Source organism: Pleurodeles waltl, chromosome 6 (genome assembly GCF_031143425.1).
Source record: "Pleurodeles waltl isolate 20211129_DDA chromosome 6, aPleWal1.hap1.20221129, whole genome shotgun sequence".
NCBI classification, from domain to species: domain Eukaryota; kingdom Metazoa; phylum Chordata; class Amphibia; order Caudata; family Salamandridae; genus Pleurodeles; species Pleurodeles waltl.
The window spans coordinates 935,929,784-935,943,394 of record NC_090445.1 but is presented as its reverse complement, the minus strand read 5'-3'; the positions used below and the strand labels follow the sequence as shown (position 1 = coordinate 935,943,394).

Here is a 13,611-nt window from a genome sequence, read left to right as displayed (position 1 = left end):
CAGCCAACTAGCTACAACATTTTCAACCATCATCTCCTCCCAGCCCTCTCACCCAAATTAGATTTGTTGCTTCTCCTACACACTCCTCCCATTACATTCAATCCCAGGCCTTCTCTCAAGCATCTGAGGGACATAACACTCCTGGTGAGGAGCAGGTATCCCATAAGCACCAATCTCTTCCCCACAGCCTCCCATGTGCCACCCTTCCCTTTGTTGGTGGCCCCAACACTCATATCAGAGGCCATCCCATGCAGAGTAGGCTGGTAGATGGTCATTGTGGCCAGTGGGACGATGATTGTTTTGAACACCAGGCTGGTGTGAGGCAGTATATTTGTGCCATAGGAGCTACTCTGTCTGACATTTCAGACTCACTACAGAAAATTCCCTGGGATGATTGACAGGACTGATAAATCTTGCCAAGACATGTAAAGGAGGCAAGATGATTTCATAGCAATCTATAGGGAATGCCCTGTTTTTTATTTCCTGTTTGACATTTCTAGTATAATATCTTTGGGTTCTGGCCAGACTTTGGAGTATCCACCCCAGGTGTAAAGTTTACACACTTGGGATGGAGATTCCGGATCTGGGGCAAAGACTCCACACTAGGAGCAGAGATTACACAGTTGAGCCGAAAAACAAATATTTAATATAGGAAATGACAAACAGGAAGTAAAAAGGAGGAAGTTGCATACAGGGAGTTGCAGGCAGCCATTTTATGGTAGTTCTGGGCCATCCTGCTGCTGTTTAACTAACCTGCCCCCTACATGGCTGCGGGACATGAGGACAAGGCACCCAGTACCAGTGAAGCAGAATTCCACTTCCTAACCGAGGGGGTAATTCATATGTACTCTCAGCTTTATGGTGCCTTGAAGAACAGATTAATAATGTAGGGCGCACCCAAATCTGCTACAATATTTCAGCGCACTGCAGTGCAGTGGAGGTGTTCCAGTGGCAGGACTAAATGTGTTGTAAGCGCTGGGGGGCTGTGTTATTTAACCATTAACTTCACAAACAGAGCCATCCATTCCTTGTGAAAATATCTGACATATCCAGGAGAAAGAGACATATTCAATTATATGTCCTTTAGTCATGTGTGTGTGATGCATTCAGCATTACACATACAATACTATATACCTTGATGTTTGGCTGGACACATTAAGTACTCTGTTGCTGAGCATGGAGACTAAAGGACAGTACACTAGTACTTAGAACTATGGTGTACATATGAAAGTCATATCAGTTCACTGCCACCTGAGTAGCAGTGCACACAAATACAAGATATATGTCTAAACTAGAACATACATAGGCTTCATGTTACTAATCCTATTCACAACTCAACACCGACACATACCAGTGTGCACTCAGTACTGTCTGAGTACATCCCATAAGAAGCATGGAGATAGAAGGAGTGTGCAGTATGTTACTAAAGCATAATGCAACCCATCATGAGACAATGTGGGAAAACAGAGTATCATAGCAACTCAAGGTTAACTTAAAAACCCTTGCCTCACTGTGTCAGCACCATAACCACTGTGTGTCAAACTCTGACATCAAATTGCATTTGTAATTAACAGCACATGGACGTTTTAATTTTTATATGTTGTGGTTTATACAAGCTTTCAGTGAGTGGATAAATATGTTTCTAACACTGGCTGTCACCCCCATGTCACATATGTGTGTAAGGGCCATTGCCTAAAGTGCAGTGTGCCACACAGCAAGCCCCATATAATCATTGGGGAATGCATGCTTGTTTGGAGTATGGGTATCTCAATAATCTAAGGTTGACACCTAAACTCTTCTGCTGCACATATACCTATATTGTTGTACACAATGCCAATCCTCACTCACTCTATGCATAGTCATCAATCCTTGAAACACTCAGATATCCATGGATATCTCACAAATGCAGTGACATTAATCTATAGCATGGCACAACTTTAGACTCCTGACAACATCTGTTCTTTACATACATTATATATGGCTTACAAAATAGTCTCAGGATGGAATTCATGGATTGAGTGTGTAATGTCCACCAATCATCATTGACAACAGACTGTGCAAACACATAAAACCTGTAACACAACTGGTGACTCCAGAGACAAAAGTGTCAACCAGCTGGTCACACACCTGCATACCATGCCTTCTGTGTGGGGCAATGCCTTAGTTCCCTGGATCCAGATCTAGGTGAATATAAACACTTGTTGTTCAGGCAATCGTTATTCAGGCAAAATCGTTGTTTAGACAGTCGTAGTTCAGTACTACATTGTAGTGACTTTTTAGTTGTTTAGCAGTAGTGGTTTAGGCAAGTTGTTGTTTTGGACCCAGATGTTCAGGATGTTTCCCACTTGGGCCTACATTAGGGGTGACTTACCTGCAGTAAAAGGGAAGGTATCGGCCTGGCAAGTTGGTGCACTTGCGAGGTCGAACTGGCAGTGAAAACTGCACACAAAGACACTGCAGTGGCAGGTATGAGACATGTTTACAGGGCTCCTCATGTGGGTGGCACAATCAGTGCTGCAGGCCCACTAGTAGCGTTTGATTTACAGGCCCTGGGCACACATGGTGCACTATTCTAGGCACTTACAAGTGAATCAAAAATGCCAAGCATGGATAACCAATCATAATCAGAATTTACACAGAGAGCATATGCACTTTAGCACTAGTCAGCAGTGGTAAAGTACCCAGAGTACTGGAACCAACAAAAAGAGGGTCAGAAAAATAGTAGGCCAAAGGCAAAAAGTCTGAGAATTAACATGCTAAAAGGGTCAGGTCCAACAATCACCCACCCATACATATGGAACTGCACTTTCTGATCCCTTAACTAGTGCTTAATTTAGCCTGAGGTTGCTGGTGTGGGGCACTGGCACTTATTTTTCTGCATTATTTATTTAATGAGTGAAAGAGAAGGAAATTACACAGATTAGAAAGGAGGGAAAGAAAGACAGCAAAACCATCACAGAAGTATAAAGCAAGAACCTGCAGGAGTGAGTTAAAGAGGGAGGGAGCGTCAGGTAGTGGATTTAGGAGATGTGAGGCGATTTTAAAACTACCAGCCTTGGTATTCCATGCACCAATGTTAATTACACTGGCCGTCAGCTTATGAGAAGAGTTTCGGGCAGTGGCACTCTTTCTTTCACAAATTAAGCACTGCCCTTTACACTCCCCTAAAACAGTCCATCTCGGCACCCATAGGTGTTAATTATAACTCTGGGAAAATATGCACGTTTCAGACGCCCAACATTCCTACTTGATATGTTTTCAGTAAAATCCACGCATTGTGATTTTGCGAATGAGGATCAAGCTGTTACTAGTACAGATGGCACTTTTTTCTTCATACAAGTTACAGTTATGTTTAAATTATGTTTTAATGCAAGGTATCTGATCCTTTAGCATTCAAAGGCAACAGAGTTCTAGCTGAAAAGGTTTAGTAGCCGAGCTCTGCATTCCGTGACTAACAAAGTTAAAGAAGCTGAGCACCGGAACTGCAAGACATATTTAAGATGATTTGGTTTTCGTGAAAAAGGTGCCCGACAAACATTGACAAGATAAATAGGTTAGACAAATATTTATTAATCACAGCTAACATAAAGAGAAACAACATGCATAGTTTTCCTGGAATGATACAGACAAGGGAAACTGAATCTTTCCTACAATAAATAACACCATCAAGCACACTTTATAAAAGTCTCTTATATGCCACTGGCTGTAAATTGTGCCGTTTACGGCCAATAAGAAGAAATACCAATTTGTAGAATAGCTTTAAAAAACAGTGTAACAAAAAATATAAACCATAATTTGTATCAACTACATTTGTCAAGTTCTAGAACAACAGTTTAGAAAAAAGCTGCAATGGTACTGTGGCAACACTTCTAAAGAAGCACACTGGATGAGTAATAGCTCCGTGGCTAGCAAAGAGAACACAAGAAGGGCTAATGCATGAGGTCACATGGTGCTGTGCAGGGATGCTTGTGGAAGGCATGTTACCTAACCTGACCAATGAAACATAATGAAAGGGAGATTGCTTTGAAATGATAAAAAATCTGGGCCATATTTATGGCCAAGTGGAGCAGTGCAGCAATTCACCTTGCTGCGCTGCGTCACAGGAAAGGGCAGGAATGTGCCTGTTTATCCCAATATGTTGCATTCCTGTCCTTTTTCCAGAGCTAGTGCACATGGCCGGCCTAGCAGCAACACAGGCACAATGCAGCACTCATTGGAAGAGGAAAAAACAAGGAGAAATAAAGATATTTCTCCTTGTTACGCCTCACCTGGGGAGGCGCATTCCCAGGTCCACCACATCTGGTAAATCTGGGAATGCATCAGAATCCACTGATGCGGTGCGGGAACACCCCCGCAACACCCATGGAATCCCTCCCTGCTGCCGAGTAAGGAAACGCAGCAGTTTGCACTGCGTTGCTTCACTTGAGATTTATGAGATCTCCTTTATGAGATGGCCTTTCGTGGCTTTATAAGTCTCACTTTGGGCTTGCGTCGATCTTGCACCACGGAGCGACGCAACGGGGCTTGTAAATATGTCCCCCACATATACCATATGGTCATAAATAATTGAGACAAATGTTTCATAAAGTTAAAAAATATGAGCATACAGCGTCTGCAAAAGACGTCTGTAAAAGACGTGCAAACTATACAACACTTGAAACGAGTTCTTGAAAAGCTTGATGAACAAGGTTACCAGCAGCAACGCAACATAAAATGCCCTCACAGTCGTGTACATGCATGCTTTTTGAGTACCTGTTTCTTCGATAAATATATATTTTCAAACAAACAAAATTGCATTGTTTTATATCCCATTAACTTAATATTGGTGTGTTTATTTTTTTGCTACATTTTGGGTTTTGTGATTTTGCACCGTCATAATTTCGCTTCTAAGCATCTTTGATACTATTGTTGTATTTCAAGCGACAGTGCCCAGGGGGAGAGGAGATAACTGCATTACAGAAGTAAGAGTGCGGATATTAAAGGGATATCGATTCACATTTAAAAACTTAAGTGATTAAATGCGGGTTTCCTTGTCTTATTTCAAAATCTCAAAGAAAACAAAAAATGACATGCTCATCTAGTGGCATTCCATAAGTCGCAGATGTGAAACAAAAAGCGTTAGGTATTGGCGGGCAGTAATGGGGCAGTAAAGTGAATATGTAGCATGCTCTTCCCGTAGCTGATCCTCTCAGTATGTTGAATGAATAAGCTGCCGCATGATTTACAAACGGTATATTCTTATGAGAGAGACGTAATATTAGAACGGCCACCAGGGGGAGCAAATATCTTTTGTGTTGGACGTCTTGGAACATGGTCGTCTGTCTGAGACCCTAAAAGAGATGAAACAGAACACATATGTTGTTAGAGGTACATATGTTTATTTTTATAATCTTTGGTACATACAGGAGGTTTATTCATTTTTTAATATGAAATAAGACCTGCATGTAAAATAAATATTTTACAATTTAAAATCCACTACCTTTTCTCAAGATTTGTGCTTTAAGAAACAGTGCTGATGAGGATTCTTTGTTTTGCAAGTGCCTTTTATCAGACTCATTGGGGCAGGTATGGCGAGCTAGACTGAAGGTACTTTTCAGTTGAAGTGCTAGGCCAAACATAAGCAAAAGTACACCGGCACGGGGACTTTGACAGGATTAAGAAGAGATTTGCAAGGAGATTAAGTCAGCATTTGGGAAATCAGAGGTTAAGTATGCATGGTACACAAGCGCTGGGACTTTTAAACATTGACGTCGTTATGACAAACCACATTTCATCGTGATGAAGAGAACTTTAAAAAACAATTAAGCATCGATTAGATCATTTTTCTTCGAATTTCTTCTTGTCAGTAGCCAGAATTTCTTTCATTTGAAACATTGCACATAATGCTACTGTGGCAAAAAGCCTACAATGAGAATTCCAACCTGTGGCAATTAAACTGAAAAATCGAGGTGAAACTAAAAATGTTAGGAAGATGCTTTTTTGAAGGAAGTGTGTTTAAAGAGAGTGTAGCTACATACTGCACAACTTTATACTAACTACTGTGACTCCCATCAAGTGTGATTTTTTTTAAAGTGTAGAATTTATAGTTGTGGGAGAATTGATTACCGAAAGTCAAACTGATGGTGTTCTTGTCATTACAGCTTTATTTTCTCTCCAGTCCCTTTCCTGAATCATTCTCTCAAGTGAATCCTCAGTGTAGCAGGTCTAAGAGACATTTGCCCAGGGAAGATCCAGGCTCGGTGGCACCTCTGGAAATCATTGCACTCTGATAATAAAACGGTCCTAAAATACAAGAGGACAGCAGCGGTATCACAGTTCAGCTGTGACATGTAATCACTTATATTCAGGCCCACTGGAATTATGCGACACTGCAGTTGCAGCGTTTTTTGCATAACTATAGATCTGTCACATTTGCCACGTAATCCATCATCTGCTGCATAATCTGCAGATTTTAACAAAAAAATATTTCCACTTTAAACTGTTCAAAAGTTACTAATAACACGTTACTGTGAAGTGGAAGGCCCATTGCAAAGCCTGGTACTAATAAAGTGCAAGCAATGCCCAGGCAGTGTTAACAAGTGTAAAAATGACAAAATAATGAAGTAACACTATCAGAAAATGTGCCACATTCCACAGCATAATTTGTCTTTTCTTGCCACATAATTTACTCAACCTTGCCACATAATACAGCCCTCCCCTGTTGAATAATTCCAGTGGCCCTGCTTATATTACAGCACTTACTGGAACCAACAGATTTATATAATTTATTTCTACATCCGAGACGATGCAGTAGCTCTCTGAGCCATTGGATGGTAAAGTATATTCTGGTTTTTCCTCATGGAGCACTGAGAATCAATTATGTTTAAACAAAGGTAAACCAAATTGTTTGCTTCTAGTCTTAAGCAGCTGTCCTTGGGCTTTCCTTGGATTATTGACCTTGGCGCACCTCTACAGCCGCTGCAGTCTGTAAGATGTTTGGGAGTCATTTCAGCTCAGCCCTTTGGGTGCCTCAAACCTTATTTTGTTTATCCAGGCCTATGCATTATTGCAGACTCTTGCACTGCTCAGTGGTGTATTTAAATGTATCTCAGGACAAAATGTAGAAGTTATCCATGCTGTTTTAATCTGACAAATAACACTGACAAAACACAACACTCTTAATTGGCTTCTCGTTGAAGATCTGATCAAGCTCCTCTCTTTCATATGGAAATTGTTGGGCCTGGCCTCTTTTTGCAGGGTTATCCCCAAAAATTATGCCTTCTTCCTCCTATTTTTCTGACCTGTTTTTGTTGGCTTTAGGACTCTGGGTACTTTACCACTGATGGCCAGTACTCAAGTGCACGTGCTCTCTGTCTAAAATGTATTGGTGATTGGTTTCTCCATGATTGGCATATTTGATTTACTAGTAAGTCCCCAGTATAGCGCACCAGGTGTGCCCAGGGCCTGTAAGTCAAATGCTACTAGTGGGCCTGCAGCACTGATTGTGCCACCCACATGAGTAGCCCTGCAAGCGTGTCTCAGACCTGCCACCACAGAGTCTCTGTGAGCAGTTTTAAAGTGCTATTTCGACCCAGAAAGTGCACCCACTTGCCAGACCCAAACATTCCCTTTTACTACATGTATGTCACCCCTAAAGTAGGCCCAAGGCAGCCCCCTGGGCAGGGTACAGTGTATTTAAAAGGTAGGGCATGTGTTGGTGTGTTTTACTTGTCCTGATATTGAAATACTGCAATTTTTTATTTTTATCTTGCAAGGCCTATCATTCCCACAGGGTAACATGGGGATTGCCTTGAAATATCTTAAGTGTAATTTCCCATTGAGAGCTGATAGAGATATGGTAATTTGGGAGTTCTGAGCTCACAATTTAAAAAATTCATATTTTGGCGAAGTTGTTTTTTGAACTGTGAGTTTTAGAAGTGGGCATTTTTGTGCTTAACCAATCTGTGCCTTTGCTTGTTTACTGAATACATGCCTGGGTCAGGATGACAGTTGGGCTGTTTGTGCATTCACTTTTGATAGTCACACAAAGGGATTTGAGGTGTGCCCTGCATATCCTGGTGGGTCTTCCTGAGCTAGAATGGTGGGAGGAGCTGACACTTGCACCTGAATAGGACTATACTTTGCCTACTTCAAAGACAGAAATGGGTATAAGTATTGGATCTCTGACCCCACTTAGAATCTTTCTGGACTGAGAGAATTCTACCAGAAAGAAGAGATGGATGCTGTAGGAGGGACTGCCACTCTACCTGTTTCTACCTGTTGTTTTGCTGTACTGACCTGCTGCTTGCTGCTTCTGTCCTGGGGAGTGAAAGGACTGGACTTTGCTTTCTATATCCTGCTTCCAAACGTTCTCCAAGAACTTGGACTGAGCTTGCCTCCTGTCAATAAATCTCAGGGACATCAAAGACTTCACCTACCAGTACCTGGGCACTCTTGCTGAGAGTCCCGACTTGCCAAGTGGTGACAAAGCCAGTCCCAGGCCCTTGGGAGTGGATTCTAATGTAACAAGGAAGAAACAAGTGCATCGACCTCTAGAACGACTTCAGAACCGGTACCATTCTGTGACCCTGTGCTGCTGCCTGCACCGGAGCCATTTTCCCCGTTGAGTGCACTCCCCTCGACAGACAATGGAGGCCTGACACTGCCACAATGCCTCCGAAGCCCCACCAGGGCACGAGTCCAGAGCGCGTGTCACCGACATCCATGGCACCCAACTCTGACTCCGTCGCAGCACCTGTGGCCCCGTGATGTGACTGCGGCACTGCAAAGTTGATGCCTCGCATCTTGACCTGCTGCATTCATCGACCCATCCTTTTCGTAAGGAACCGACTCCTCGCCTCTGAGGCCGCATCACCTCCCCTGCAGCCATAAGGAACCAACGCCTCACTAACACTGCCTAGCAGTAAGGAATCAATGCCTCACCTCCCCAGTAGCAGTAAGTACCTGATGCTGCAACAGCTCCAGCATTGCCTCACCTCCACGACTCTCTGCAATATCTTTGTTTCCTCATCGTTTTCTATGGTACTGTACATGGGGTCCATGGAACTCCATAACTGTCTCGCACTCCCTCGCGAGTGGTGCAAGATTGTTGGGAACGACTACGTCAAAACGTTGTGATAGCTCAAGTTGGAGCTATTGTGTTTCTAAGCGCTGTGCTAAGATTTAGTCTTTGAAAATTTGTATCTTTACCTGTGTGTGTTGGGATATATTTGTTTTGGACTTGTTTTACTCAGATAAATATTGGCTATTTTTCTAAACAGGTGTGGAGTACTTTTGTGGTGTTTTCACTGTGTTAATGTGTATGTGTACAAATACTTTACACATTGCCTCTGAGATAAGCCTAACTACTTGAGCCGTGTGATTCCCGTACCCTGACTAGAGGGAGTGTCCCTACTCGGACAGGGTGCAACCAAGTGCAAACTAGAGACCCCATTTCTAACAGAAATTATTAGAGATCAGCCAGAGTTTATTTGAGGGTTATTCCCAATTCCAGAGATTCTCCACCCGAGACCCCAAACAGGGTAATCGGACAGGGAGGCATATTAAACTTAGGTCTAAAACGTTCTATTTGGCAGCAGCTGACTCTGGAGTTCAGTGTTTATATGTTTACAACACATTACATTTTCTCGTTGCTCCAATTACAGGTTGAATTCCTACTTACTTCAGTTGGTTCTCTGAGTTCGTTAAAGTAATGTTTAATTTTAGCTACTATTTTGCAGTACGAGAACTCTACCATGTAACAGACACCTGCCCACAACCAAATCAATATTTTATTCTTAGCATTTAGGCAGATTTTTTGGCAGTGGCAGTGCTACTGACGGATCTGGAAAAATCCTTCCTCTTTCAGGAAATTTACATACAGCCGTGTACCTGTATCAAAACGCTCTGCTCTTTTAGTCTTACTGCCTTCAATTTTAGTGAAGAGTTTACAACAGTTATTAATGAAGTGTGTAATTCATTAGTTTCAGTATATAGTCTATTGAGAACAGTATGCTGTTATTAGATAACTCAAAAAACAATTTTTTCTCGACAAATTTGCATAATAATTGTGTAATGTCTTTTTATGTTCAGAAAAACATTTTGGGTTGATTCAAGATTAGAAAATGGCCTTGCTGAATGCTTCTACCTGCTAATTGTCAGCACAAACAAATACAAGCATACAAAGCATTGTGCCTAGATGGAAAATAAGGACTGTTGAGGGGTGTGGCCAAAATAGCAGCAAATTGAGTCACACACTTCCATCATTCTTGCAAGCCCAGTCATCTTTGTGACCGTCCATGCCCTTTTGTGGGCCCCAATGCTGCCAAGAATGAGCTGATAGACAGTGGCCACCCCCTACACGGAGTGCTGAGTGAGGTTTGAAGTGGTGACCTGAGATGCCTGAGTCAAACTTTGCGGCAGTTGCCTATGGACTGCAAGGACAAAGCCTGTGAGTGGGATTATGGCAGAGTTGCGGCAGGCAGAAGGGCATCGGAGTGGTAAGGGCTGATGTGGGGGCTCATGCCTCCCCCCCAAAACCACACTGCACACATCGAGGTACAGTGGCAGCAGAGGTTCGAGGGACCTGGGATCTTTAAAATTTGGGACTGCACGAGGTGGCATTGGGGTGTGCATGGCCAGAGAGCTAATGCTCCTTGAAATCACAGCACAGCCAGGGTCACCTGAACTTGGCCACTTGTGAAGACGGCAGGTCCTGGGGGAGCCAGAGGCATTCACCCGGGAACACTGGCAGACCCTTTGCAGCACAGCACAGACCTGGAAGAGATTTGTTCATGACAAAATAAGCTCTCACCACAGAGTGACTTAGCGGTTCACATGGGTCCTGCTCAATGCTGCTTTATGTGATGATTGACAACCATCTGGAAAGGTCCTCAGGTGGCAAAAGTAGGGGGCACCAGGTACCATTGAGCACGGACATGAAGATGGGTTAATCCAGTCTCTAGGAGAGATAGCTGGAACATAGACACACTCCCATTCGAAAAGGTGAGCCTAGAGACTTAGAGAGTGGCTATAGTGAAGAGCAGGGTTTGAAACATTGAGGGTAATGCCTATCCCATAATCTCTTGAGCGCCGCAGGACCCTTTTCCCTTCAGAGCCATTTCCAGCGATGTACAAAGGGGCCTTCCATGCCCCCAAAAAAGAAAACGTGCTCTTGGGGCATGCTTCTTGCCTATTTAGGCAAGTTTCAGGCAGACTCCACTGCTCAATAACCCACCATGGCCCTCAACAATTCTGACCAGGTGGACATCCTCTGTACCTTCTAAACATAGCTCAGAGATTAATTTACTCAGAAAAACTCAGCCAGTTTGGTGGTGAGATCTTGTCTATCAGAATATAAGAACTCTGCACAGATGTGGACAAAGTGGGACAATGGATCCTTGATGTGGAAGACTGAATTGAGGCTGTATCAACAGCTCAGGCTGAAAATGCCTCCAAATGCACAACGTTGGAAGAAACATTCATGACTGCAGTCAACAAACTAGAAGACCTTAAAACCATTCAAGAAGGAGAACCACAGCTTGGGTTACTTAGTGATGAAGTCCAGAATGTCAACTTGGAGACCTTTGTGATCATGGTGGTCTCCTCCCTGTTGGGCGATGATCACTCTGAGATTCAAAAAGACAGAGTCCAGCACTCAGGCCCCAAAAGACAGTCCCAAAAACACAAGCTTAACGTAAGGTGCTAAGTAGATTTCACTACTGCTTACAAAAGGAAAAAGTCTCTGCTGGGAAAGTGGGAGAAGTGCAGTTTCAAGACTACTCCTGCACAATTTAGCATGCTGCATCGCAGAGCTCAGTTTTGCCCATCAAAAGGAAACTTTGTACAGATGGCAATCACTACAGATGAACATACAAGTCTGGCCTGTCTTTCCAGCATGGGGATCAATGACATACTATCTCAGACCTATGAAGGGTGGCGAACCTGGTGGGACTTCCCCTAGACAGATTCTCTGCAATCGGAGACATCGGGAATAAGAGCTTAACTGAAAAGAGAGAATGTCTGGCAACAGCCTCACCAGCATGGATGGGGTGGAAACTCCTGACCAGTGACAGATCAGGATCGCTTATCTAACTGACCACATAATTGCATCCAAAGCCCTATCACCACCAACATGGGCGACTAGTGAACTGGAAATAGCATCCCAATGGATCAAGAATGGCTTTGATGCAGCCATGACATGGGTCCTTTTGTCCTAGGGCTGAGGCTGGGCCTACTGCTCAAAGCCTGACCTAGGTCCCTTACCTGCAATACTGCACTTGTCTGTTTCTGTGCAAGAACTTAGAGCCGTCCAAGAGGCCACCCAGTATAGTAAAAAAAACAATCTGCACCAGCGTATTAAAAGCGCTCCAACGATTTCTCTACTTGGGGTCCTCGGGGGACTGTAGGAAAAATTAATCCATCACCTTACGGCAAACGGTGCTGATACTCACATTCTGAACACATGGAAACTATCCGAATGAATTGCTGAATGGGTTTACTGGGGCTAGGGAGAGGTCAAGTAACCCTTTTGGGTGAGCCTGCCATGCCTGGAATGGCCTTGCTCTGGCTGGGGTTAGTAGTTCATACTGAAAAGAGCTTCCCTGCCCCAGATTGTGGGAATCTTGGGGCACAGGTTACCCTAACTCACCAATCCTTGGGGAAGGTTCTCTTTTTCCTCCCTGTTCAATTGGTTTGGTTTTATGGTTTTCTTAGTTTGATGACACCGGGAAGGACAGAGGGAATAATACAGTGTCCATTACACTACCACATTCGCAAAGTGGAGAGAACCCAACACACATGGACCTTCCTCTTGCATACCACGATGGTCCAGAGAGACTTGAACTCATTAACAAATGGGGTGCCATTTGGTGTATGCTTCACAGTACCAACCCTAACATTATTTGTCTTCAGGAGACCCACCTGCTTTGGAGAAAGCTCAGACATTCGATATTCACAGTCATATATTACTCTTCAGCCCCACAAAACAACGGGGAGTAGCAATTGTCATACAACACAACCTCCCCTTGATGGTCTTTAGAACTAAAACCGAAAAGACGGCAGATACTGGTATGAACCCTGGAGGGACGACCGATCACACTTGCTACAATCTATGCTCCAAATACATCACAAGACTTCTTTCTTCTAAACTTCCTGGAGGTGCTGGCGGGGCTGGCCAAGGGAGACATTGTTCCTATGGGAGACTTTAACATGGTCTGGGATCCTCACAGGGACAGGGAGGGAGGGTGTGGGACACACATGGGAGCCTTCTTTAAGCAATTGAAGAAGACTTTCGGTAACGAAAGCCTCCAAAACTCCTTATGGAAGAAACACCCAGTGGTGCCTGGCTTCACATTCTACTCAAAAAAGCCCACCAGATGCATTCTCATATTGATGATATATTATTGAGCAACCCTCCAGTGGGACTGCTCAGTGAGGTGGAGGGAGGTAGTATAGCTGTTTCGGATCATGCTCCTGTCTTGGTAAAGCGAGACATAAGACAATGGATTCACACTATGACTTGGCGACTTCATCTCTTTCTGCTAATAGACCATGTCACTTGGCAAAAAATTGGCACCCTTATTAACAAATAGTTTGAGCTTTATGAAGCGGAAGACATCACCACCCCAGGAG

General features: G+C 43.5%; 1 protein-coding gene across 2 annotated transcripts in view; it reads right to left on the bottom strand.

The window, feature by feature from the left end:
- Positions 1 to 3,550: 3,550 nt before the first annotated feature.
- Positions 3,551 to 13,611, bottom strand: part of DPYSL4 (dihydropyrimidinase like 4) — a 164,647-nt gene continuing 154,586 nt past the window's right edge. For both annotated transcript variants that reach the window (XM_069239749.1, XM_069239750.1), the window contains exon 14: positions 3,551 to 5,330. In XM_069239749.1, coding sequence (XP_069095850.1) covers positions 5,239 to 5,330 — 92 coding nt within the window. In that variant the 3' untranslated portion in view covers positions 3,551 to 5,238. The remainder of the gene's footprint in view (positions 5,331 to 13,611) is intronic.